The sequence below is a fragment of the Labrus mixtus genome, chromosome 2, assembly GCF_963584025.1.
Source record: "Labrus mixtus chromosome 2, fLabMix1.1, whole genome shotgun sequence".
Classification (NCBI taxonomy): Eukaryota; Metazoa; Chordata; class Actinopteri; order Labriformes; family Labridae; genus Labrus; species Labrus mixtus.
This window is the reverse complement of record NC_083613.1, coordinates 6,413,483-6,441,426: the sequence shown is the minus strand read 5'-3', so window position 1 is coordinate 6,441,426 and position 27,944 is coordinate 6,413,483. Positions and strand designations below refer to the sequence as shown.

Here is a 27,944-nt window from a genome sequence, read left to right as displayed (position 1 = left end):
CAGCATTTTCACCTTCAACAGATCGAGGCTCATAAAGATATTGACAACGCTGATACTACCTACCCGACCACATGGCCCCAATATTTGCCCCCAACACTCAACTGTGAAGACTGATGGGCAGCAGGAGCCAGGACATCAGGTTGTCAGGTGAGAACCTCCCTTCATTGGTGTTTAGTCCAAAAAGTCCAACGACAGCTCGAGATCAAATCTTTTGAGTAGGATTGTAACACCTGATCCAAACAGAATCTGTATTATCCAGATCCCAAGTGAGGGCTGGTTTCATTAAATATAGGAACAAAACGTAATAAAAATGTTAAGTAGGTGAAACAAAACCATTTTTTTTCGAATTATGTTGATACTGAAGACAATTTTTTCAATATTTTGCTTTAAATTGCTTAATCGCTATCATGACATACTAGAAGAGGTCAACTTTAAGATTGTGAGAAAATTAAGGATTCTTTCCTCGTAAATACTCCTGTCCAGTTTTGTTTTTTACACAAAGGTTGAGGACCAAAGAGCAGAGCGCAAAAACAATCTAGTTTATCAAAAGACAAAAAGGAAAAACAGAAGCTTACTTACTTCATAAGTCCAAAAATACATATGCAAACAATGTCCAACGTAAAATCCAAACCGGGACAAAAAAAATGCAAGAATAGTTCAAAGAAAACTCCACAGAAGAAGATCACAGAGCCAGGATCTAGGTTTGACTACAAACTTACACTGAAGGGAAGGTACACAGACACAAACATACTAGACTAGAGGGAAACAACACAAGGGCAGAAGGTAATAAATGATACACTGTGGTAAGAACTACAAAATAAACTACAAAACTACAAAATAAAACAGAAAACGCTAAAGACTAAACGCAAAAGTAGAAGGCACACCCTACATCTCAGTTCTCTTAAATGCTGTGTCCACACTAATCACCCGTCGGTCAAACCAGAAATAGTTCCAAACCCCCCCATGTTAAGTGAGCCATACACTTGGGAGTGTAAGAAAGAGAGCTGCTTAGTGTAACTTCCTCCAGCTGCAGAGCTCACTTAGAAGTGTGGCCAGTGGTACTATCAGCTGGCTGCGTCCACTGTCTGCCTCTAAGGAGAAGGGTTGTGTTAGCAGCAGAGCTCCATTTGCCCTGCAGCAAGACTTTCATTCTGAGGACTTTTTTTTATTTAAAAAAAAAAGGTTTTTGGGATTCAATGTTTGAAAGTTGCTATAGCAAAAAATAAAGTCAATATGTTAAGAATGAAATTAAAATCAAGAAAAAAGTAGTTAACCTGAGTGTGAAATTAAGATAATGAGAATAAGGTTGAAAAGTCAAATAAAACAAGAAATTCAAGGGCTAAATCAAAATATCTAGTCATAAATTATGACCTCAAATATTAAGTCAGTTAGTCAGGATCATTTCCCAGCAAACAATAAGAAACAAGCGAGGAAGGAAAGGTTGTTTTGTCTTTTTTTCCCTAAATTTTGAATTAATTCTGAACTTTTCTGAGAGAAACAAGAGAAAAAGTTACTTTTTTTAATTTCTTCTGTCCCTAGTCCTCGGTAGACATCAACTGATTTTCACCTTCTGGCATATTTAAATTTAACAAAAAATATATATTCATATTATTATATTTGTCACAATAATTTAATATCCAGACTCATAAGCTTACCTAATGTTTTTGACATTAACTTTATTATATTTAATAGCTAAGAATTAAAAATAATAGTTTTTTATTAATAAAATGTTTTTTAATTTTTACATTAAATTTTCCTTTTTTTAAATCACTGTCCATGATAGGAATGTAACTGTTCAGATAGATGCAGAGATAGGATGCTGGAGTGAAGAGAGAGAGCTTTGTTGAAACAGGGACTTCCCTGAGCCTCCATCATTTGCAGGGAGGGAAAAAAAACACGCACACACACATCCTCCTACATATACACACACTCACACTGTGCTGCGAGCTAGCGAGGGGCTTTAAACTGCTTCACTCTAAACAGAGAAAAAGGGACTGTAACGTGCCACAATGGAGGAAAACATGGATGAATCACAGAGCCAGAAAGGTAGGACGGAAGAGCAATTTGCTAATTTTTATCTTTCATCAGCTGTGCCGTTGTGCCATTGTTCTGTTCGTCCATCCATCTCAGTATCATGGGATTCCTTTGTGTGTGTGTGTGTTGTGGGCAGAGAGAGACAGAAGACGTCCTGCAGAAAAAGAGAAAAGCATAGATTTTTATCTTTATATCTCATTTTGCAAATTTGCCTACATTTGATTGTGTTGGCTATTCTTCCCAGCAGAAATAAACATTGTCTGTGTTTTTTTTTTAATCCCCCCCACCGATATGTCTGCTTTTGATAACACCCCAGATTATACAACCCTGTTTTTGTGGTGCTTTCGATAAATGGATGCTTAAATCAGCAGATTGTTTGTGTCGAGGATGAGAGGAGATGGCAGACACTGGAGGGAAGGTGTTGTTTTGGGAGGCTGGACGGACAGATGGACAGACAGATGGATGGATGCATGTATGGACGGATGGATGGATGGAGGAGGTGGGAGTGGCAGAGGGGGGAGGAAAGGGGTAGATGAGGGTGATAGAAGGAGGGAGTGTGGGGCAAAAAGCTTTCAATAAAGCCTAAAAATTAGAGGGAGGAGGGATAAGTGGGGCAGTGATTGATGCCTCCATTGGGATTTTCTTTGTTAGCCTCCATTGTTGATGCTTCACGCTTGTCTGAACGCCTTTTCCTCTCTTCTCTCCCTGGCTCTCTGCATGTCTCCCTTTTTTTCAGCTGTCTGTGTCGCTCCCTGTCCTTTCCCTCCATTTTCTTTATGTCTCTATCACTGGTCTCCCTTTATGCATTCGTTCAACTCAGTATATCTCTCACTCCATTTTCAGGGTCTGCCTCTGCAGGTCTTTTGTTTTTCCCTGCCTTTTTCACCACTATCTCCATATACCTCAGTTTTGTCTCCCTCCCTCACTACCCCCCCCCCCCCCTCTTTTTAATATCTCCTTTCCTTCGTCCATTTCTTCCACTTTATAATCTTACACCATTAAACCTCCATCATCAGTTTCCTCTGGCAATGTGTGGGTTTTTTTTGCAATTAAAAAAAAAAACTATCCTCCCATATTTGTGTTGTTATTGTCGGCTGTAAAAAAAAAAAAATGGGCGTGTCCATTTTCCTCGTCGCACCTTCAATTTGACAAACAGACGTAAGCTGCTGCTGTTTTCACAGATTCTGAAATGCACCGAACAAGGAGGTGATTTTACAGAAAAAAATGAACTATTATTTGCTTTTATTGTCGTTTATTAACACTGTATCCATGGTAACACCCTTATGGAACTGTCATCTGTTGTGTGATAGGCGGATTCATGTGTTTTTTCTGTAAGGACTTTGTTTTAGCCAATCAGAGAGCTAAATAGTGAGGCATGATGTTTCAAGCAAACATGATTTTTCATTTCAGCCACTTTTTTTTTTTGTGCTGAGCGCTCACCCCCACTCCTTCTGTTCATCCTTTCAACTAGTTCCCATCCCACATCGGTGTCGTTCTCTCCACCTTCATTTCTTTATTTTAAAATCCTTGTTTAGTTTAGCCGTCACTGGCCTATTTGCGCTCTCTCCTGCTCCTTTTAGATGTAATAAATATATATTCATGATTGAGATGAAATACAGACATACTGGACCGTTACAAAGCTGGTTGACATCTTGAACCACTTTCATTTCTAACAGTTATGCTAGCTGTGCTGTGGGAAATCCACACCTCTGATTGCACTGACATTTGAGAAAACTGGCTGTTTCTTTGCTTATTTTGGCTGAACAGATTACTGATGGTGTACTTCTGCTAATGTGATTAATTATTAACAGATCAGCTGTGCAAAATGCAGAATTAAAAGTCTTCATTCTGGTCCAACTATAAGACAGTGTACACATTAAGTCTAATGCTCAAGCCTTGATCATAAAAAAATAATTGTTAATCCGTTGATCAAAGTCAGTAAGTTGAGTCAGTGACCTAAACTGTGTGTTACTGATATATTGTTGTTTTCTCTCAATCAATTCTCAATAAGGCATCTCCAGACTTCGGCTGCGTTTATTCTTCAAGTAATAAGGCATGAAAATGATCGCATGGCCAAGTTTTACTTAGAGACTTCAAGTTCACCAAATTTTTCTTCTGACGTCAACAGCTAGCGTTAGCATTCAACTTTTTTCTGCTTAAGCTTTCTGTTTGATGGTGTTAAATTATGGAATAGGAAAGGCATAAATAACACAATTCCTGAATATTAATGTTAGCTAGGTGTATTGCTGTGCTGATGTTGTTCACTGTAATAGTGCCCAAAGATCCTCCAAACGTTCACTAGCTATGGTGAATTTCTTGTCCTGTTAGACATTCAGTGAACTATTTGTTGCGGTTTGTTTCACTCCTGGATGGGATTAACATTGAAAGGGAAGGTGCTGAATAATATATGAATAATGTGAGTCTGTTCTGAATTTCCCGTTTTCATTTTAACCTGATTAAATTTCCAGATGTGATCTATGACAGGCAGTCAACATGACAAATGGGAAAAAAAAGGAAAACTCAAAGCCTTTTCCTGAGTCAGTTACACCGACATGAAACATTTTTTGTTGTTGTATTCATTCAGTGTGATTTATACTTCCATAACACATCATTATCTCCAATTTCCATCAAGCAGAAACAGCCATTCATCTAATAAGAAGGCCCTTCAGGATCATCATGTTTCCTTCAGTATCAAAGCACTGTGATAGCTTTCTGTACATTCATAGGGACATTGCAAACGGGAGTTGCTAATTGCTGATTCATAATATTACTCGAGAAAATGTGGCTATATGTATCTCCTATACATTAGGCCTTAAAAACAGTATCTTTAGCTGTGTTTCCAAAGAGGCCTGTTATTGTTGATAGCATGTTTCCATTTATTGGATTAGTAAAAACATTTGATTTCCTGCATTTAAACACAAGATATGATGATTAGATTTGACTGGATTCAGAAATGAGAGATCCACTTAAAAACACGATGACATAGCCCTGGCTTAGATTTGATTTTTACTCTCTGGATTAATATAACTCACCAGTAAAACTGGCATCCCATTGATGACAGCAATGTGTCCTGACACCTACAAGTTCTTACCAGTATATCACATGGTTAACGTTGTAAATCAATCGGTACTTGGTTGGGTTTAGAATCCAAAACTTATTGGTAAGCCTTTAAAGTCTGAGTTAAACAAGTCATCTTAAGGCTAGATCTTCATCTCATCACAGTGCTCTGTTGGATCATAGTTAGGACTTTCATGCTAGCAGGAATCAGAAGATGTTATTCGTCAGGAAGTGGCTGCTAAAAATTTCATTCTGACCCAGTTTCTTCTTCTGAAATAGATTTGTCTTCAACAGTAATGCCCAAACTGAGGAACATGGATCACTGGTGGAACAACCAAATTATTGTCAATATATAAAATAATAAAACACATATTGGAATGTTGTATTAAATAGATTTTTAATCCTCAAAATATTTTGGAAAAATAGTTTTTTTGTCCTCATTAAAGTATGGCGTTAAAGATATGGTATCCCCCCAGTTATGTTGGGTAAATAATGTTCGGAAATGTTTGGAAAATCACTAATCTACAACATTATCATCCTGTAGTATGCTGTGATTAAAGAGTAACATTTTAAAGCCAAAACAGACAGAGCCTTATCAAACAACATTACACTTCCTGTATCCAGCTGTGATGGAGAATTCACAGCCAGAAAGAAAACATTCACTAGATGTGAACAATTTGTTGCTGTTATAACTCTGATAAGAACATATGAGAAGATAAGTCTATACAACTTCATCAACTCTGAACAAGAAAGGTGCCTTGGCTTCAGAGTCAAACACAAAAGAATCAGAGAATTAGATCATGGAATATATTATAGGCCAATTTCTTTTCCCAATTTGATGGAAATAAGGTCTTCAACCTCTGTTTGAAATGTCAAGAAAGAAAGAGCCTTAAAATGAATTAAACGGATGGTCTTAATACATGCTACATGCAAGGAAGTGTATAACTTAAATAAGGAACATCTTAGAGATTTGAGAAAATTGTAAAAAGGTTACTCTCAAATATAGTCTGGTTAAACATGGAGTCATTAAACACATCGTGGTTTTTCCTTTTAGCAAAGACTGGATTTGTGTTTGGCATTTCAAAGAGGAAATGTTAAGTTGCAAAGAACTGGCCTGAGATTGATTAATTTAAAATGACACTGACATTAAGAGACATTACGGTATCTCATGAAAAAGCGAGAATTGTTTTTTGGTATCATGTAGCTGGTTGTTTATCTTTTGCATACATTGTGTGGTAATCCCATTTTTCCCATTCACTGTGTATACTTTGTATACTCTAAACTTGGGCTGTCAGCATTAATAAAGCAATTGTGGCTCATAAACAACGCATTTATTTTTAAATCTGATTAATCATGTGCCATTATGTCCCTTTAAGCACACCATAGTTTAGCAACTAACCTCCGGTAGATGCCCTGTAGCCACACTGATGGAAAAGAATGGCACCCCAGCACTTCTAAATGGCTCATTTCACTTTAAAAACTCCCAGACAGTAATATCCACCTTGTGACATCAAACATTTCACTTTTTTTGTTGTTCCTTTTAGCTATTTTCATTTAGTTTTCAAACTGTAAGAAGTTTCTGTTTCCGTGGTTAAGATAATATAGTAATCTCAGATCTACTATGTTTCTTAAATAAATAAAATCAGGTTTGTATCCAAACAGGAAGTTAAGTACTCGTATCTTAAGACAGTAAACAAAATACAAATGAAAGTCTAACAAAAACTGTTGTGAATTGCAAAATATTGGGAGTTCAAACACACAATTAAAAATATGATTGAATCCAGAGATTCATCTATATTAAGAAAACTATTTGTTTCACAGCCCTGGTCCAGACATAGTTTATGGTTTCACTTTAACCAGCCAAGCATTCTAGAAAATGTTCTAATCAGTGGTAATAGGGTACCTTGAAACTGAAGCCTTGAAACTAATGCTAAAACACTAAAGGGTTCATCAAAACAGATGCTAATTGGTGCCTTAAAGGTGCTGAAGGGTACACTCCAACAGAAGTGAAAGGAGGGTATATTCAAGCAACATCTGAAATGTGTTGCAACAGCTGCTCAGCAGATGATTCTTGGTGCATTTGTTGGATTGTATCTTGTGTGTCGTCTTGGCTTGAGAAGGTGCTGAAAACATATCATATGTCTTATTGTATGAGGATATGTTGTGTGTTCCTTCTTTCTAAGCCTACATAAAAGCTATAATGAATTGACTGGGACCATTTCAAAATATAACTTCTTATTTACTGAGTGTAGTCAAACCGCTGAGAGTGGACTGGGTGTATATGCCTCATATCCATTTCATTATTATGACCACTAATAGATAGGAACTTAATGGACAGAGGAATAAGTCAATACAAATTGACTCAGCTGGTGCCCAGCGGTTGAGGATGAATAGATCGTGGAGAGGAGAAAGCCTTCAGAATGGTTCTCCCTCTCTGTAATTTCATTACCTTCCATCATGAGCAGAAATGAAATCTAGCTTCAAATAAGGTCTTTTCTGCTGCCTGTGAGTGTATCACATTTACACACCAAGCAGCTGAGCTGTTTTCTGACCAAAGTGGGAGGAAGAGGTTGACCCTGACCCTGCCTGCAATATTGTATTACTCTGCAAACGATTGGAACTCTTTGATCCAGATATCAGTAGCTTCTGGGCAGACTGCCATGAATCTGCCTGATCATCAACATCAGCCCAACATTTCACTTGTGTAAAAGAAATATTAAGATAATTTAATAGACAGGCTTGTTGTAAAATCTATTTTATATACTGTAATAAACTATCCGTGTATTAAATGTTTCATGAGTGCTTTCTCAGTACACTCCCAGGTAAATCTAATCAGTAGGTAGCCTTAAATCAGCTGTGAACAATCTTCTTCAGAAGAAGAAAAAAACATTTTCTTAGCAAGGAGTCTTCCCTTTAACACCCGTTTAGCTTTTAAGGTCCACTTTATGGAAGGCTCATGGCCAAAATACTCTCTGAGTTTAACAAAAAGGATATTTGACTTGAGTGTGGCGCCTTACATCTAGCCTTGGATTACCTGATGCACGTTCTCACTCCACCTCCAACTGGATCCTCATGTTGCTGTCTGGATAAACCAGCAAAAATATGACTTTAGTTGTTTATTAACCTCATCATTTCTTTTACTCTAAAATAGACGTTAAGTAGATGTTTTGCAGGATTATAATCTCAAAGAGATCATTTTTGTATTTGTTTGTGATCATCAATTTATTTGGGGTCTTTACTGTTGGCACGGCTTCAAATGTGACTACAAAATGTTCAAACATCTTAAACCTAGCTACTGATCAGATCTTAAATTGAAAACTATTATGTTATACTGCAATGAATGTACACTTAATATATGTTGACATTGAATGGACTAAAACACGTCAATTTAAGACTGATATCAATGCAATCAATATGTCTGTAGACATGAATTAGAGGGCGAAGTGTCATATTTCCTACAAATAACTTGGTATATTTGGTGCCTTCATCTAAATCTGAGAACATTGTTTTTGTGTTTTGTGAAACAGTCACAGGGTGGTCATCTTCAGAGATAGACCATGATTTAAAAAAAGTCAAACCTTGAATTTTGCTGTAACAGGAAATAGAGCGATCACTGTTCAAGATTGAAGACTTTCACTAAATTGGCATAGTAATGTCCTGAAAACCCCGCCCATCTGGATGAAATACTTTGTTTTCAGCGACCCAAATATTCTTTAAAACAAGCTGTTGTTCTCAATATTCTCTTCTTAAGGTGTGATCATTATCTAAGGACTCTGTGTGTGGAGCCCTTTTAGATGTTATCTTTTTTTAGACGCCATATCCTTTTTAATTATTCATCTACAGACAGAGGAACCAACACTCCATAATCACACAAACACCAAGATTTGGTTCAGAAGCTGTGATGTATTACTGTATGTGATAGATTGATACACGAGCTAGCTGTGTTCTGTGCATCTTTACATGCATTCGTCCAGCTATGAGTCAGAACATAATCTCATATCCCTGAAAACTCGCTGAGGCCGCTGTCATAGAGTCCTGGCAGTGTTTCCAGTTTTTCACCGTCTGTGGAGCTGTTCCAACAGGAGTCTGAGGATGACATCATCACTACAGTCTGTCTCTCTCTCTCTCTGCCGTTTAGCTGAGGAAGGGAGTGGTTCAGTCTCCATTTACACAGTAACACCGAAGAAACAAACAAAATTCTCATTATGGATTGTATTTCTGCAGGGTTTTCCTTTTACATTTGAGGATTTCTTGCAAATTAATCGTTAGTTTGATGTCCTTCTGTTTTATATCTGAGGGGTTGAATTGATTGGATGAAAGCTGTTTCAGAGTCTTGTGATGCTGCAAATATTATGTAGTGGGTACCGCTCTGAATCTTTCTTTTATTTTCTGGGAAGTAAAGAGTATCAAGTCTTTTCTGTGTTATTATGTAAAGAGGAATATTACATATTTCTATACTTTTTTGCCGGCTGTCTTCTTCCTATATTTTTTATGAATTTGCATTGAAATTCTGGTTTATTTGCTTTAAAAATGACAGTCTATAAAGGCTGTATCAGCAGTCTGTTTGTTTGATTTTAAAGGCATGTAAGAATTATAGACAATAACTCAGCATACAATAGTGTTTGTGTTTGTTTTTTTCATCTAAATCAAATGAATACAGTTTAATACTGGATATCACACCAATGCGTTCATTTAAACCCAATGTTACATTCATAAACACTTCTGGCTCTGGCTCTGGCTGACTTAACAGTCACCTTCTTCATACCTAACTTAAAAATGTACAATGTACAATAAATAGTATGTACAGTAAACCAGTGCTCTGATAGATTGTCACCCTTGTTTTGACCGTTACTTCAGTTACCCACTGTGGTTATTGCTTTTAAATATAAGATCAGGAAATTAGTTTAAATTTGGCTGAAATGGATGCAATGTAATCCTGGGGGGTAAATTCATTTTTTAAGTGCTTGTTTTTAGCCACTGATGTCTCAGATTTGTATTCAGAGTCTGGAAACATTACAGGGAGGATCCCTACAGAGATAAGACTGTTTTTGTTTTAGAAGAAGATGCCTTTTTAAACCAGAAACCGCTGAGACATCAATCTTTTCAAAGCATCCAGTCTATTGAACATAACAATTTTACCTTGCTTAACACAGGAGTTTCTAGGCTACCACTACCTTATTTTTTTTAATTATTTTTTTCTGTGTTATTGACTGTTGCACAATGATTTTGTTGGATCCTTATACATTATTTTAAAAACTGAAGGCAAACAATACCACAGGCTTACCAATCGAGGCATAACACACTTTTAATTTAAAACAAAAATGTTTCAGATGTTCATATTTAACTCAAACGTATGTTGCTGCATTTCACTTTGGCAGGTAAACTTCAACAGTACCATTGTCCTGTACTTTGTTAACCACCTGCCTGTCTGAGAAGAACCATCTCTGACATGTGATTGGTCTCCTTGTGGCTTCCCCCTCCTCATGTCTCTGTTATTGCTGTTCTGCATCCGCTTCCACATAATTATAGTACCACAAACATAAAGGGGACATCCCTCCTGCAAATATGACAGTTACATTATTTTAAAGCAAATAAAAAAGCTCTTTCATCATGGGAGCTGTGACCAGATGAATGCTAATCTCCTCTTTGTCAGGACTGTGATGTTGCGTGGGCTACCTTTATTCTTATGATCTGCTCAGTCCATTTACACAAATGAAACAGTATTATGTACAGTATTATTTACAAAACACAAGCCTTTTGTTATTTATAATTTAATTCTTATCAACAGCAATTGCAAAAGAACATAGTGACTGAGGAGACGGATTTATGGATTGTGTTATGAGTGCAAAGGATTTTTGATAAAAAAAACATCCAATAACAAATTATATTTCAGGGGGAAAAATCAAGATTCAAACAACCTGGGTAAATATTTTAAAGAATGTTTTATAAGGAGGAAAATTCAAGCACAATCAAATTAAAAAAAATAAGAATGAACAATACAAAAGAGTTTACTACAACCATGAACGATAACAATCCAAATCACAGTCATCCCATAAAGCTTCTGAATTCAAACAGGAGCAAAACAACTAGGTGATGACTAGAGGTAAAAATTGTTAAGCAGAATCATCACCATGAAACAACGATACACAAAACGCCTGCTAGCCAGCAGCTGCCTGCCAGCTGTAACATTAAGCAGCGGCACAAAACAAATGACTGAAAAGCTTATAACAAGCCGACAATGTAAACTCAAAACATTGATGCAGCTTGTTCAGAGAGTCATGTAGTTCATCATCCTCTTCAGTATTCTTCATGTGTGGCATTACAAGCTCCATTAAGTTTAATCATTGTTGCTGGAGTTATCTGTCTATAAATTTAGGCCGGATTTAAAAAAAATTAAAACACATACATTTATTACATTTCACAAATGGCTACTCTTGTAATAACCTGTAGTAACTGCTAGACTGACATGGGTGTGTTAATGTTATTCCAGACATGCAAAGATAAAAACCCACAGATCAATAAACCTCAGGTTCCTGTTAGACTGTATTGTTGAGGTCAAAAAGACCGACTTCTTTTATATAGTCAACTTGCAGAACCTACTGAGACCCCGCTTCAGCAACTGAACTCAGTTGAACAGCAACTTACAGTCAGATAGAAGTGAAATGTAATGTGAAATAAAATACTTATCTATATATCTATATATCCATTACAGGGAGAGCTTTCCTCATCTCGCTCCTTGTTTAAAACATGTAGATCTTCCTGCTTTCTCTGTAATTTTAAAGACTCAAAGTTGTTCATTAAATGCTTTCTTTTAATAGATAGATTATAGACGATGAAGAGAAATAATGAACTTTAAGACATTTTCTGACACACCGCTGAGACTCACACGGAAGGACAGGGAAGCAGGGATTTTTGGATGAATAGACAATTTGATTGGCAGCTAGGAGAATCTTTTCAGGAGGCCATGCCAGCAGAGGCCACCACCATTAGCTATGTGTGTGTGTGTGTGTGTGTGTGTGTGTGTGTGTGTGTGTGTGTGTGTGTAGAAATACACTTAGATGTACTTCAGAGTGAAGCATCATTATTACTTCAAGATTGTTTAAATGATCACAATGTGAAAATAAAAGTCACCTGCAGATAATGTCAGTTTGACTCTTGTCAGTGCACAAATAGATGTATGTGTATCTGGGTTGTACTCCACTGTGCTGGACTTCTTCCCTCTCTACATGGTGCAGTGGGGTTAAACTTGTCATCTTCCATTAGAACACTGCTTTGACTCTTGAGTGCATCTTCAGGCCACACACTATGTGTGTGTTTCACTCTCTCGCTCTCTTTATGTTTGACTCTGTGTTAGCAACCCAGTCCTCTGTCAGAGCTAAGTCACTGTTATACACACACAAACACACAGCCATATTCAGCAGCTAGATGATCTGTTAGACTATCAGCAACAGGACTCAAAGTGAAGGTATGAAAAGTCAATTCTGTCACCTTAATGCCCCTCACATTTGTGACTAGGGGTTCATTTTGTCGTGATGGTGTAGGATTTGAGATGAAGTTAGATATTACTGTCATGGTGCTTTAAAAATGTATACATAGTATATTATCAATCTTTCAGAAAGTCACTGAGGACCGGTGTTTGGATGGTAGAACAAAAAGGATGACTAAGATTACCACTTGAAAGATGATTTCAGAACAAAAGCAAAGCTCTTTGCACAGCACAATAAATACACACAATTAAAAGCCAATGAAAAGATGAGAATGTCTTCTTTATGACATCAATAACACTTTCCCAACCACGCTGTGTTTCTTCTGACATCTTGATGTGCATAAGAAAAAGTAAATCCAAACTTCATGAAGAAAAACAGGATTTCAAAGTTGTTCATTTGTTCCATCTTGGAGATAGAGCTGACATAACATATATTATATGTTTTCACAAATATGCATCATGGTGTAGTTCAATTAGCATCCATTCAGCCCGTTTAGTTTGGGTTCATAGTGCTATAGGCAGATTTCAGCTGATTTGACCTGGTTGCAGTGAAACTGTCACTCAGCGGAGACAGATGGACAGGCGTTCCACAGCTGAAGTAGAGAGCCGGTAGTTGGTGTCCATCAGAGAAATCCTGGTAAGAATCTTAGCTAACAGGTCATTAAAGTTGGCACTGGTCGGCCTCAAGTAGCTGAAAGAAGCAGAAAAGTGAATCCAGTCACAGTCTCTGGAAAAGCAAGGGGAATGAAGCCAGCTGTGTGAGAGGTGATGGAATGAATCCATTAAAATGATGTTTAGCTTTCTGGACACACATGGAAGTGTGACGTTTAGATGTTTCAACAACTGAAATGAATGATCTTGCAGTTAAACTACATGTTGATTGTCATCCGCATAGAACAAGCCAGAATGTAATTAATGTCCCACCTGACCAAGGGACACTCTCACATGAAAACAAAACCAAAAAATGTCAAAAGCAAAGTACAACATAATCCGTCATATCCTGCATACTTCACACATTAAACTCTAACAGTTTGTCAGAAGGACGATGGCGATGGCGGGTACCAATCCGACATGTGGGTCCATGTCATTCCCTGCTCTCTCTACTTGATTTACTCCTTTCAGCTTTCTCTCCAATGAAGCGTCAAAAAATATTTTTCCAAAAACTACAAAACAATTAGCTCTTCTTAAATCTCCTGTATTGTTTTGTACATTGTAAATATTACTACTTTAGTTATTATCAGGCCAATATTTTGTTTCATATACACATTTCTACGGACTTTGTTTTTTATTATCTTCATGACAATAAAATTACTTTTGACTGAAAACTTAAACATTACTATAGTGTGGATATAAAACAGTAATTTTGAATAATGGGAAAAGAAATGGAGGCTTATTTTGTCATCATGACTGAAAATATTTATCTCTTCTTAAACAAAGAACACAGCCACACATAGTCGACGTTGTACTCTGTCGTTTGTGTTTATCCTGTCCCAGTTTTTACCGGGTCACTGGGTCTTTCCTGCGTATAAGCCCAAATATGGAAATATGACGAGGATTATAACTTGGCTGCAATTCAGGATGCACACACACTCAGACAGTCTCACACACACACACACATTGTTGGAAACACAACCGCACAGTCACACACATGCAGATATTGGCCTCGAAATGTTTTACAGCAAATACAAAATGTCTGTCAGAAACACCTACACACATAACTCATAACAGATTTATATATCACTTCTCCTCTCTGCGCCTCCATCACTTCATGTTTCCTGAATCGTCTTCATATGTGAATGTGAGACTCAAATGCATGAGAGCAACCAAAATTAGCATGTAGCACATTAACGTTTTATTAAATGGAGTCAGTCGGTGCAAAATGGTACCTTCCTACCAGACACAGCAGCCATTTTTGTTCCTCCATTATGCTCTTATTTTGACGGGAGACAAATTGAAAATGTTCACAGATAATTTTTTCACCATAAAGAAAATGAGAACAGACTGTGTGTGTGTGTGTGTGTGTGTGTGTGTGTGTGTGTGTGTGTGTGTGTGTGTGTGTGTGTGTGTGTGTGTGTGTGTGTGTGTGTGCAAAGTGTACGTCAGTGTGACTGTAGTGCTCGCAGAGCAGTGCTGTTACCATGACAACGCTACAGGCAAAGTGGGTCAGCAGGCTCCTGCCACACCCCTGTTGGCATGGCAACAAGCCTGGTCGATTAAACCTGAGCAGTGCGATGACTCACAAACACACATACACACACACACACACACACACACACACACACACACACACACAGACATCAAACCCAAACCCCTTTTGTGCAAAAGGGAGGTGAAAAAGGAAAGTGATGCGTGTGTGTGTGTGTGTGTGTGTGTGTGCGTGTGTGTGTGTGCGTGGGTGCGAGCGTGTGTATGTTTGTGTGTGTGTTCGGTCTGTGTTTGTGGGCGCGTGTGTGAGAGAGAGAGAGATTGTGATGTGGCAGATATGGATTTAATAAAGCATTTGAATTGAAAGCTATTAGCCCACAGTATTAATATCATTAGGAGTTGTAGTTGTAGTCATTTGTTTAATTTGTAGAAGTAATAACTAATATTAAACTGGGATATTTCTCAGGATCTTGTCAGTGCTAGTGATCTGAGATCTATTTGATTAGTTTCTCTTTAAAAGACACTTCCCTGTTTACATTGTTTTCTGTCTGTGTTATGTCAGCTCAGATCATTTTTTAAATTTAGTGTTTTATGATTGAACTTTGAACTCTTAGGTAGAGCATCTGATGATAACAACCTGGATGAATAAAGTCTAAATTATTATAAAAGTAAATATGTCAAATTCAAACCTCATATATTGATTATTCTGATGGACACATTGCATGAGACCTGTTTCCCTTGTAACAATTCCATCCTTTTTTCTCCTGTCTTAAAGCATGTTGGATAAGTCTAATTAATGAATTAATTACTTTTTTTTGCTGTCATCTCACCAGCTTACATTTTTGAAGTGCCACCCAGCTGACTCTCTGTACTCAGCGTGGCTGTCGAAAACAGCTTTGTGATCAGTATCAAATGACCCCTTGAATTAGAGATACATACGTATACATATGTCGAAACAAAGTATTTTCTTTGCTGGAGTGGAGGCGGAGTATTTTTTAAGACTGTGCTCTAAGAAAACCAGCTGTTTGTAGAGACAATAAATTATTGACTGCTGCAATGTACTTTTGGTGTCCTTTTAAACCCAGTGAGAATCCAGCACATCATGTTAAAAAGACAAGTCAAAAAATGAATAGTATTTTTAGTTTGAATGACTTCAACCTGCAGTTTTGGCTTAAGAGCTTTGTGCAGCTCAGGTAAGATGAAGAAGCAGTAGACATCCTAGAGGGAGAGACACATCAAGAAAAGAAAAAAGTCTAGTGGAAGAGCAGCTTCAAACACATCCAAATGATTTAACCAGTCCGATGAAGTGGTCACCACTTCATGAAACCCAGTGACCCGACACTGAACTCAACACTGCATGGTGCTCAATGAAGACAGATCTGTCAAACAATGGACTCATTATACAGTCCACAATAAAAATAATGATATGTTACAACACTACTTGCCCTTTACTGGTCATTTATCCAGTGAATAAAAGGTCCGTTATAGTATGATATCGCTGACGCTCTTTTTACCTTGGACATCCTGTGCGGGTGGGTTAAAAACAAAAACTACCTGATTAACATCAAACTAGAGTTTAACAACGTTGGTATGATGGTTGGCTATATGGCCCAATAATCAGGCCCAACTTATTGTTCTGTATTTGCCTGACCACCATTTGATTCAAACATTTACAGTACGTTTATATATAGGCAGGGAGCTCTAGTAGCAAGAGTCTATGAATGGGTAAAAAAAAGACTTTTACTTTCAGAAAGTGATTTAGAGATGTATGGGGACGTATGAACTTTATTTGAATTTATTTGTATTTAATTTCTGGCTTTTTATGCCTTTATTAGCGAGACAGGACAGTGGATAGAGTTGGAAATCTGGGAGATAGAAGGAGTGGGAATTGACATGCTGCCCGCTTTGAGAACTGTAGCCTCTGTAAATGGTGCGCCCGAACTATCCACTAGGCCACTGGTGCCCCATGATCTTTGTCTTCAAGCCAACCAACTAAGTTTGGTCGCTAATCCAAATTTAACTGTAATCATTTGAATGTGTGTTCACCCAGTTTACAGAATGAGGACAAGTTAACAGGATTTTTGAAATTCTGACCCAATAATTTGGAAACTAAAGCTATTTTCACATTAGACATGTATCAGAACCTCAATCAGTCAATTAGGAAAGGATGTAAAAATATTCAAATTTGAAGGATGATTGATTTTCATATTTGATGGGTCATAAATACAGTTACTGGATGGATTTGATCCTGTATTGCTGAGATTAACTTGTGATCACTTTTGTTTTCCTTTTTCTGTGCCGTCCTCCTCAATAAGAGTTCTGCACCTGCCACGTTATATAATGTTCAGTGGCTCTAAATGCTGCACCAACAATTCAGATATTTTAAGTGGCTGCCTTTGAATCTGTGATTTATTGAATTCCCTTAAAATAAAACTCTGTACATGCCTAACTAGACACTATTTTTCATCTATATTTTTAAAGATGTTTTTTTTTTTTTTTTTAAATGAAGGCAGGTAACTTTCTTTAAGCTTATAAAGAACTTAAAATAAATCTGCCTTCTTTCTTCATTACCACTATGTGTATGCATGCTTCATTTTCACTACCAGCTTGAACCATAAAAATCCTGTGAATATTGTTAAGACTCATCAAATATATGTAAGACATTGTCAGCACTTTCATTCGGATGACTTCTGTGTGTTTTAAGGCTGTAAGGAGTGCTGTGAACGATGTGTGGGAAGCCTGCCCTGGGCCTCTCTCATCGCCACCATCCTCCTCTACATGGGCGTGGCCTTGTTTTGTGGGTGTGGCCACGAGGCTCTGAGTGGCACCGTCACCATCCTCCAGAACTACTTTGAGGTCATCAGAGCCCCTGGAGAGACACTGGATGTGTTCACCATGTGAGTGATTTTTTTTAACCTTTTTTTTCCTCAGTGAGTCTTTTTTTTACTCATGTCACAGTTTTCAGGACTGTTTTTAAATCTTCCAATATGAATCTGGTTAGTTTCTGTTCACTAAGACATTAATTGGCTTGAGGCTCATTAGCTTCAAATGGAAGACAAATTCCTGCTTCTAAATTCTGGGCAAAATGTATACATTAAGAAGCCTTGAGTGAATAATCGTGGTCTTCTTGATTATTTGGAGCCATGTGATCACATTTGGACAAGAGGGCAAAGCTAGGAAGAACAGGTCACCACAGATAAAACGATGTATTAGAAACACTGCTTACAAGCTAACTAGCTAAGAGACAGACACCATCTAATATTTAATACTATATAAATAAAATACATACAGTTATTTGGTCACAATTTCTCTCAAACTGGAGTACAGACATCTTGATAAACAATTTTTGACACCTTGTATCAATTGTTATATTTGACCTTATTCAACTATTTGACAGACTGGATCATTACTCCCACAACCTCTAACACCATTTACTCCAACACTTAGTTTATACTTCTAAGAAACTACAGAAAAAAACCTCTGTCAACACATGTTGTCTCTGACGTTTCTGGCAAATAAAAACATTGATTTAGCTGAAGAAACATGTTGAGACTACAAGGTCCAGACTAACGTGAAAACAAATAAATAGCCTACTAATTAAACACTGACACTGTGTGTGTGTGTGTGTGTGTGTGTGTGTGTGTGTGTGTGTGTGTGTGTGTGTGTGTGTGTGTGTGTGTGTGTGTCCTCTTCACAGTATTGACATCCTGAAGTACATCATCTATGGACTTGCAGCTGGGTTCTTTGTGTTTGGAGTGCTGCTGCTGGTGGAGGGCTTCTTCACCACCGGAGCCATCAGGGATCTCTATGGAGAGTTCAAGATCACCGCCTGCGGACGCTGCCTGACTGCATTCGTAAGCAACCAGAAGATTGAATAGCATATACATTATAGTGCCATATCTGTCCAAATGTTTGAAACACACATCAGTTAACCACAGTGCTGCACTTCCTCTAATGTCATAAACTTGTTCTTTAATATATTTTGACATATGCCTCAAGTCACCACCCTGTTGCTGCAGATCCCAGCCTGAGTGTCAAACATAGGCCCAAAAATAGGTTAACAGCTAGCTCTGCTCATTTTCAGAAAACTAGAGTTACTTGTTGCTACAGACATAGCTCCAACTGTGGGTCTAACTATGAAAGAAAAATCATTTTAATATTAAGTGAAGTATCCTGGTTACAGGTGTAAAGTCAGTAACCATGGTGATGTATCCAGGTTAGAGGTTTAAAGTCAGTAACCATGGTGATGTATCCAGGTTAGAGGTGTAAAGTCAGTAACCATGGTGATTTATCCTGGTTAGAGGTGTAAAGTCAGTAACCATGGTGATGTATCCAGGTTAGAGGTTTAAAGTCAGTAACCATGGTGATGTTTCAAGGTTCAGAGGTATTCTGTAACCATGGTGATGTATCCAGGTTAGAGGTTTAAAGTCAGTAACCATGGTGATGTATCAAGGTTCAGAGGTATTCTGTAACCATGGTGATGTATCCAGGTTAGAGGTTTAAAGTCAGTAACCATGGTGATGTATCAAGGTTCAGATGTATTCTGTAACCATGGTGATGTATCCAGGTGAGAGGTTTAATCGGTTATTTTCAATCCAATGCTGTGTTATGAGCAGGACCATGTTTAGTGAACATCTTTGGATTGGATATAGATTAAGATATGATAACTCCTCGACTATAACAGCCGGCTCACTTTTCATATCCCTAACATAATATAGAGGTTTTGATCCTTATTCCAAAATGATGAATGAAAGAGAATATTGAATAATATTCTGTTTACATGAAGCTGTACAGCCCTTCAAACTGTTGGCACAAACTGAACTCAAAGCCGAAGAAGCTACTTTAAATACACATATGAACATTTTAAAAACACATAAACGTGTCATCTGTTCACTAGCTACAAATATTTGAATTAAAGGGAGACATTTATTTGTCCCAAGTTACTAATTAGTTAATCACGCTGCATTCTGAATTCACGAGTCCAGGGTGTTTAATCCAAACAAAATAAAGATTCAGTCATCATTTAATGTCTAACATTGTTTTGAGTTTTTAAAATGTAGCGTACACGTGTTGATGGTGTTGGAAAGCGTGACTGAACCTGTGTGTCTCTGTTTGTCATGTCTGAATCTCAGACATGACAAACAGACTGACTGTGAAAAAAAAGAGTCCTCATCTGCTGAGGAAATGTTTCCCTCACAGCTGTAGCTCTTATGTGCGTGTGTAGATCTCTGGAGACAGCACACACACACTCACACACACAGACACACACACACACACACACACACACACACACACACACACACACACACACACACACACACACACACACACACAGGTGTTAGGCCTTCAAGAGCGCTTAAAGGCAAGAGAAAGGCGAGCTAGTATAGTCTCTTTTATAGGTTCTTTTTATGCATAAATATGAATAATACAGGAGTTTGACAGGATTACCTTCACACCTGACCTCTGCAATAAACAGTGAATTCAGTGTATAAATGTATAAGGGCCAGGTGTTTAGGTATAATAGCGACTAAAGTTACAAAGAAATACCCTTTTCAAGTTAAATGATACACCTTTACTTCAGGACTGCAAATAATTGGTTGATCCCTGGGGGGAAATTATCCCAAATCACAGTTACTCAAATGATGAAAAAATAAATACAGTAAAATAATAATAAATAAAGCTTTTTAAGACATGGAAAGTACAAAATACAAAATAATATATCCATTAAATAAGTCTAAAGGAAGTCTTTTAACACAAACTATCTGAGATTATGATGGAGGAGGTCAGGGGCATGTCCAGACTTTTTGGACTAAGGTGGCCAACCTTCGGCACTAACTTATGGATGGGTGGCTTCAAGTTTGTGGACAAACACAAATATATGTCATTTTTTACCCTTTCTATTCTATCCCCACTAATGATATGTACTTGTAAGTAACAAAATTTGGCAGCATTTAAATCTTCTTAACTTTATTCTTTAGTGACTCAAAAACAAAGATGTATGTACAAAGTCACAATTTTAAGTACTTATAAAATTGCTTTGACACTCTTGTACAGTCTAACTTGCAAAAATACTTTAATTGTCAAGTAAGTCCACCCCCCCCCCCCCCCCCCCCCCCCCCCCCCCCACCCCACCCCACCCCCACCCCCCCGGACACGCCCCTGGCAGAGGTGAATAATAAGGCATATATGCGTAACTTTCATTTGGTCCATCTTTTTGCAGCTGATGTTCCTGGCCTACCTGTTCTTCCTGGTGTGGCTCGGAGTCACAGCGTTCACCAGCCTGCCCGTCTTCATGTACTTCAACGTCTGGTCCATGTGTCAGAACACCAGCCTGGTGGAGGGAGCCAACCTCTGCCTGGACCTGCGTCAGTTTGGTATGTGACACATAATGACATCGATGGATGGATGTGTCTCATTCATTTTTATCTCTGTAATGTTGAGATTGTATGATCAATGTTCTTAAAGTTAAAGCAGCTTTAAGAATGCTTAGAATGTCTAAGCTGGATCTTATCTGTGAAAAGTGTTTTGGGTCTAAATAACTTGTGGATTCAAAAAACCATGTAACAGACTGTTAATGAATAATGAAACTGACAGAAATTATAACTTCAAATATTCTCTGATTTTAACTTCTAACACTGACTGATCATTTCTCTGTTTTTGTGTTTACTACTTAACCACGACTGGCAGACCAGAAAGTCTTGTGATTTGAAAGAAAGATGACAGTTTTTGTTAGACCAATCTGGGGCTTTTAAAAATGGATTTATTTCTGTTTAGTTTACCTACACCAGAAAAAGATCCATTACTTTGTGGATACTTTTACTGTCATTTTGACAGACACTCAAAATACCGCTATACAAGCTCAAGTCCATTTACCATTTACCAATATGTGTGAAATGATACCATTCAGAACACATCTATAAGCTGTTAATTTAGATGTGAATCTTATATTTTCCTCCATTTGGAAGGTTGAAATGATTTTCTAATTATAAATACCAATGTTTGATAAGTTATTGAACGCAGCTTGCCAAAGCATCCTCATAAGTCCTCATGACGATAAGCACATAATTTCCCCTTACTGCCTGTTCACTGGAACACATTCATCCACAAGCTCAGTTCACTCTAATTAATGGCAACAAACCAAATCACCAAACTGGCACAGATAGTGGAAAAAACCTGTGTGAGTGCAACCAAAGTGCCAAGCCCACAGAGCACCATGTGCCACCATGAATCTTTTCCCCAACTGAAAACAGCCAATTCAGTTACCTGAGCTGTACTTAACTATTTGGTTAATGGAAGAAGAGGATTGACCACAGTCTCCATGTATGTGAATGCTGTTGAGTTAGGCCTTTGACTTAAAGGAAGGTTTGGAAACGATGAACGGTCACTATTAAAACAGCAAGGACACATTTCTATGTGTGCTTACAGCGTGTTTTTAAATATGCTGGTGGCAGACAAAAGTAGAAAAATAACAACCTTAAGACAAAAATGACCTCAATTAAAAGAGAAAAACAGTGTTCCACTTCTCTCAGACAGGAACCAAAGAAAGTACTAGAGCACACAAATCACTTAAGGCAAATGTATTTAGGTGCAAAGGACTAATGTTTCAACGCACTGCCTCTTCCTCAGTGTCTGTTTTATGTGCTCCAGTACTTTCTTTGGTTCCTGTCTGAGAGAAGTAGAACACTGAATTATTTTTGAACGTCTAAAGTCCTTCTCTGAGAGCTCCGAGCTCAATTTGTGGAGTGGCTAAAGCGAAATTCTCCTTCTACATTGCTAGGAATACAGTGTCTAGTTGTTGTTTGAAAATAGATTGTGTGGTCTGAATCACTTAAAGGGACATGGAGGTTCGCTCCAGTAGATTTCTTCAACAGGTAGCCAGGGATAAGGCTGTAATGGCTGCAATTTAATCATTCAGTGTTTATCAAGGCAAATGCACCTGATCAAAGTGAGAACGTCTTTGCTTTGTCACTGACAGGCTCAGATTTGTTTTTGCTCCATGTGCCTGAAAATATTACAGAAAGAATCCCTACTGAGATGAACTTTTGGTTTGTGTGAGGTACAATCACTGACTGTGTCAATAGAGTCTGCTGGCTTTGAAGATATTGACCAAACCGTGTGTCTGCTTAGAGAAAGCATCTCTCTCTTGAAGAAGGTCCACCTCTGTAGGGATCATTTCAGTTATGTTGACAGATATTTGGAGTAACGATCTGAGCCTGTCAGTGACCAAAACAAGAACTGTTGGTGGATGATCTCTTAGAGAGCTTATTTTGCCAAAAGATTATGGTGGAGCCATTATACATTATATATGTGGATCCCATTTTACTGCTGCTGGCTAAATGAATCTCCCATTCCAAACTGTTGTTCATTGTAATCATTAAGACCCCAAGAGTGTAAAAAGAGAGCTCAAAAACATCACAATTAAAACTTCAACTATTGAAGATTGAAGATAATGTATGTATAGGAATACGATATGCCAGGTGTTGAAATATTGAATTGAAACTTTGTACACTCTTTTTAAAACAGGATTAAAATGAGAAAGTAGTAGCCTAATTGTCATGTAAAAATAATTGTATGTTAGATACTCTTTGGACTTCTACCCATAATTCATCTGAGAACAAATTTATTTATGGTTCATTCAAATCATTATCTGTGATTTCTTACATCATGTAAAACATCTAACTCAAAGAGTGATTCATTCTAAATACTCGCCCACCCACCAGTGTACATCAACAAGATATTACTAAAGACCTCTGTCCACCATGTTGTTCTTCAGGCTCTGTTAAAATGAAAATGTATCCTAAGCAGTTCATGCAGTGCTGCCCCCTACTGTCCAACCTGCACATGAGCCTCCTGCTGCAGAGTAGTTATTGTGTCTAATAATTACAGTATTTCAAGGAATACAAATCTTTTTCATAAAGGATAGGATGCATTCCCCCCAGCTGCTCGCTGTGGTCATACTGGTCAGCTCCCAGTGGCAAACAGTGAATAATGTTCTAATTAAATAAATACAGAGACTCTTTAGTGCCTGCAGGTCCATCATAAACAGAGGTTCTTCATTTCATTCATCTCCAGAGTAATAAAGTGTTTGTGTTGTTAATGTTCTTGTTTACCAGGAGCTGTGACTATCTCTGAGGAGAGGAAGGTGTGCACAGGATCTGAGAAGTTCTTCAAGATGTGTGAATCCAACGAGGTGAGCTAAAAAAAAACAACAAGAGATTGAGGAACATGTTGTTTTCTGTATTTGAAATGGTTTAGATGAAAAATATCTGAATAGAGATCAAGACTCTGACTCTTTGATTTGTGTTGCAGCTGGACTTGACCTTCCACCTGTTTGTGTGCGCTCTGGCAGGAGCAGGAGCTGCTGTCATCGCCATGGTGAGGACCTTTATACTTCTATCTGATTGGTTATAGGTGACTTTCAATGACAATGACTTTCCTAGTCAGTTGAACCTGTTAGATTGGAGCATTGGTATACAGTCATGACAACTGTTTAATAATATAATATGATATAAATATAAGTAAGTACCTTATACTTAGAAAAAAACTCTGATCTTCAGTCATATCTTTAACCTAAAGCAAAAGAGTCTAATACTCTGGCATAATTTCCGTACCAAAACACATTTATATAATTGTGTGCAGAGTTTTTCTGCATGTTTGCACTCAAACTCTACACACTGTCCCCGATAACATGTCCATATTGTAATTTTGTTGCAGTGATGTCTCAACAAGGATCAGTATCTTTCAATTTACTCTCGAATCTTATAAAAGTTTAAAAACTATAAATCATGACAGCTATGATCAGTGCTGTATGTATGCAGCCTGGTCCTGCACTGTTAGTTAATGTTTGCTCTTCTTTCCACCAGCAGTGTTAAAACACAGAGCATTAGGACACTTTCATCTATTTTCTGTAGCTGTTTATTCCAGGGGGTTGGAGTCTTTCCCAGAAACACTCTCTACCTCCTCCACACTTTTCTATCTGAGAAACAAATTGTGAAGATTTTGAATACTAAAGAAGCTCAGCAGAAAGGGAGACGTTGAATTTGACAGCACGTACTGTGAGAGATGAATCAGATTTGTTTTTCCACTTTGTGTCAGCTGGTATGGAGGTTTTTCTCCTACAAGTGAGTAATTAATTGACATTGTTAAGTAAGTAAATAATTTGAAATTATTCACTTAATTGATTGACTGTATATAAAAATATGACATGTTTCACCTCCTTCCCTTGTACAAATGTGAAGCCATTTAAAATAATGTCCCGTCTGATAACATGGAAGAGGCTGAGTTAATGACCTATACTGCAGCCAGTCTATAGGGGGAGCTCTGTATGTTTTGGCTTCACTTTTGGGGAGCTGTCTTGTTGTCCATCTTTTTATAAAGTCAATGCTTAAGATTTAGAGACAGAGTTACATGGCAGAAATCCCTTTAAATATGTATATTTAAAACATGATATAAACGTTTGCATTAAATCTACACTGAAGTCTGATATGCAGCTCTACAATAAAAAAAATCTGCATGTTGCTGAGCTGGTACAGAACAACTGATTGTAAGCATCACCTTATATGTCAACCAAACCCAAAGAAAGTTTGTGTCGTTGCAGCAGGGCAATTTAAACCTTGCATGAACTCGTTTAAAGATACCCTCCAGTCTGACATCTTTCTGCATGGCAGTGGGCCACAGATACTTACTTCTTCTTTGCCTCTTCTTGCAGTTGTAAATGCAGTTGTATCACCATCTTGTAGGTGTAGTACTGCCACCTTCTGGACTGATAATGTATGTTGTCAGAAACATTTTAAATTGATAAAGAGCCACACGATAATGCTAACTAAAGCAGTGAAAATACAATACTGAACCACCTGAACTTGCAGTATTAAGTTTTACGTTTTGATTTGCATTTGTGGGTGTTTTCAGTATGTTTGCATCAGTAAACCTAGCCAATGTGAAGGAAAAGCCTGCGTGTGGCTTACAGTTGTCTTCATGATGGATTGATAAAAGAGAAAACATTCAGAACACTGCAGATTTGTTCCGGTATGAGTGCAACACATGAAAAACAAAAGCAAAAAATAAATAAAAGGAAAAAGTAGTAAAGGGTTTCACCAGGTCTTGGCTGGTTTAGATTTTCCTGTAAAGGAGTTGAATGCAAAGAAAACATCTAAAAACAGAGGTCTACCATGTCTGCATATACGTATATATATATATATATATATATATATATATATATATATATACACTTTAATTAACCCTGAATTTCCTTCATCTTCTTCAGGTCCACTTCTTGATGGCTCTGGCTGCTAACTGGGGCTACCTGAAGGATGCCAGCAGGATGCAGAAGTATGAAGACATCAAGTCAAAGGAGGAGCAGGAGCTGCACGACATCCACTCTACACGTTCCAAAGAACGCCTAAATGCCTACACATAAACACACACCTGCAGGAAACGACACAAACACACACACACACGTACACACACACACACACACACACACACTTAAACCTGTCAGACACACAACATATGATACATGCAGACACACTCACACACATGAAGCCTGACATAACAACAAACAAGAAGCGTACAGAATACAAACGAATGAAAAAAAAACAACACTAAAAACATTCAAAGCAAAATAAACACACGAAGAGGGAGAAATAAAGAAGAAGAAAAAATGATGAAAACATGGACACCATCATCATCCTCATTTCTGCAGTGGTTTATTAGCTCAGATGGGCGATGCTAACAATTTAGCATCCCATATGTTTGCTTGCTTCATTTTTATTAACCATGACTTTGTCCTTTTGATCAAGAAAAAAAAAATAGCTTTACTTGAAACAAAAGGAAAGAGTTAAAATCTTAAATCTCCTTTTACCCACAATGCCCTAAAATATCTAGAACTGGTCAATAATTTCCAGAAGGAAACCATAAATAAACATGAAAATGTTAACATATAAAATAGCACAAGACATTTACAAAATTATACCAAAAAGGACAAATAATGAGCAGAGGAACCCAAAGACATTTTACAATAACATGTGTTTGCCCTTCTAATTTGCATCCCTATGATTTTACTGGCTGTGTTGTATTCCTTTTTTTTGTTTTAAAGATAAAGCACACATCTCCGCCCTTTTTGACAGCTTTTCAGCTTTAACATGTTAGCACGGCATGCCAAAAAATCTACAGCAGACATTTGAATGAGTTTGGTGTCTATGAGCTCATCATTTAACGAGGGGGACAATATCACGGTATACCCCCCCCCCCCCCCCCCCTGCAGTACACGCATCACACACACACGCACAAACACTCACACACACACACACACACGCACACTCTCACACTTACACATAGATGTGGCTGAATGGTCGGTGTTGTTCAGGCAGTGTTGTATGGTGGTGTCATGCTGTGTCGTGTCGTTTCGCCACATTATGATGACTGGTACTGCAGAGAAAAACGGTCCCTGAGGATTATGTACCTCCCGGGTGCAAATGGTTTTCTCCCCCCTCCCTCTCTCTTCCCCCTCCTATGTCCTAAAACCCTACTCCTCCTCTTCCTCCACTCTGTGACCTCTCCATAGAGCTCTGTTTCATTAGTTGTTCCACAGACCTTTGGAACGGACCATAGTGTCCTAAAATTGGCCGTTTTATGAATGGGGTTTGGTTTGAAATGACATCGGTCATTTCAATTCTAAAGCCATATAATGATTGACAAAATGTGCAGATAAATCGGTGTCAAATTCTATTAAATCCAAAAATTCCCCCTGATATGACTTTATTAGCACTGTCCATCACATGTCGGACTACCCTAGCTATTTTGGCCCTTCAGAATAAAAGCACTTAAGATGGCAGTGGAAGCCATTTAATACAACTAGTGAACCTGAGCTCTGCTTCCTCCCCCCTTCATCCCTGATTTGTACAAACTTGTGAAATGTCCTCAGAAACAGCACATCTTAACAGCACAAAGTCTTTTTAACGTGTGTCATGTTCTCATCAGTCTTGTTTTTCTCACTTTTTGGACTTTTGCCACATTTTTATCAGTATTATTTATATGTAATTTTAGAATGGGGGAGGGGGGTTGTTTCAATGGAACAGGTGTGTGTGTTGGACAGGGACGGGGTTGGTTGTAACAATTTCACATTTTCTTGTGATGATTCTGTATTTCAGTGGTTCTGCACACAGACACACACACACACACACACACACACACACACACACACACACAGACACTCACAGATACA

General features: G+C 37.8%; 1 protein-coding gene across 1 annotated transcript; it reads left to right on the top strand.

Annotated features, from left to right (window-relative positions):
* Positions 1-1,863: 1,863 nt before the first annotated feature.
* Positions 1,864-27,944, top strand: LOC132982392 (neuronal membrane glycoprotein M6-a-like). Its single transcript, XM_061048869.1, has 7 exons — positions 1,864-2,046; positions 17,427-17,619; positions 18,420-18,576; positions 20,943-21,096; positions 23,836-23,912; positions 24,032-24,097; positions 25,986-27,944. Exons 1-7 carry the CDS (start codon positions 2,010-2,012, stop codon positions 26,136-26,138), a joined length of 837 nt encoding a protein of 278 aa, XP_060904852.1. The 5' UTR covers positions 1,864-2,009; the 3' UTR covers positions 26,139-27,944.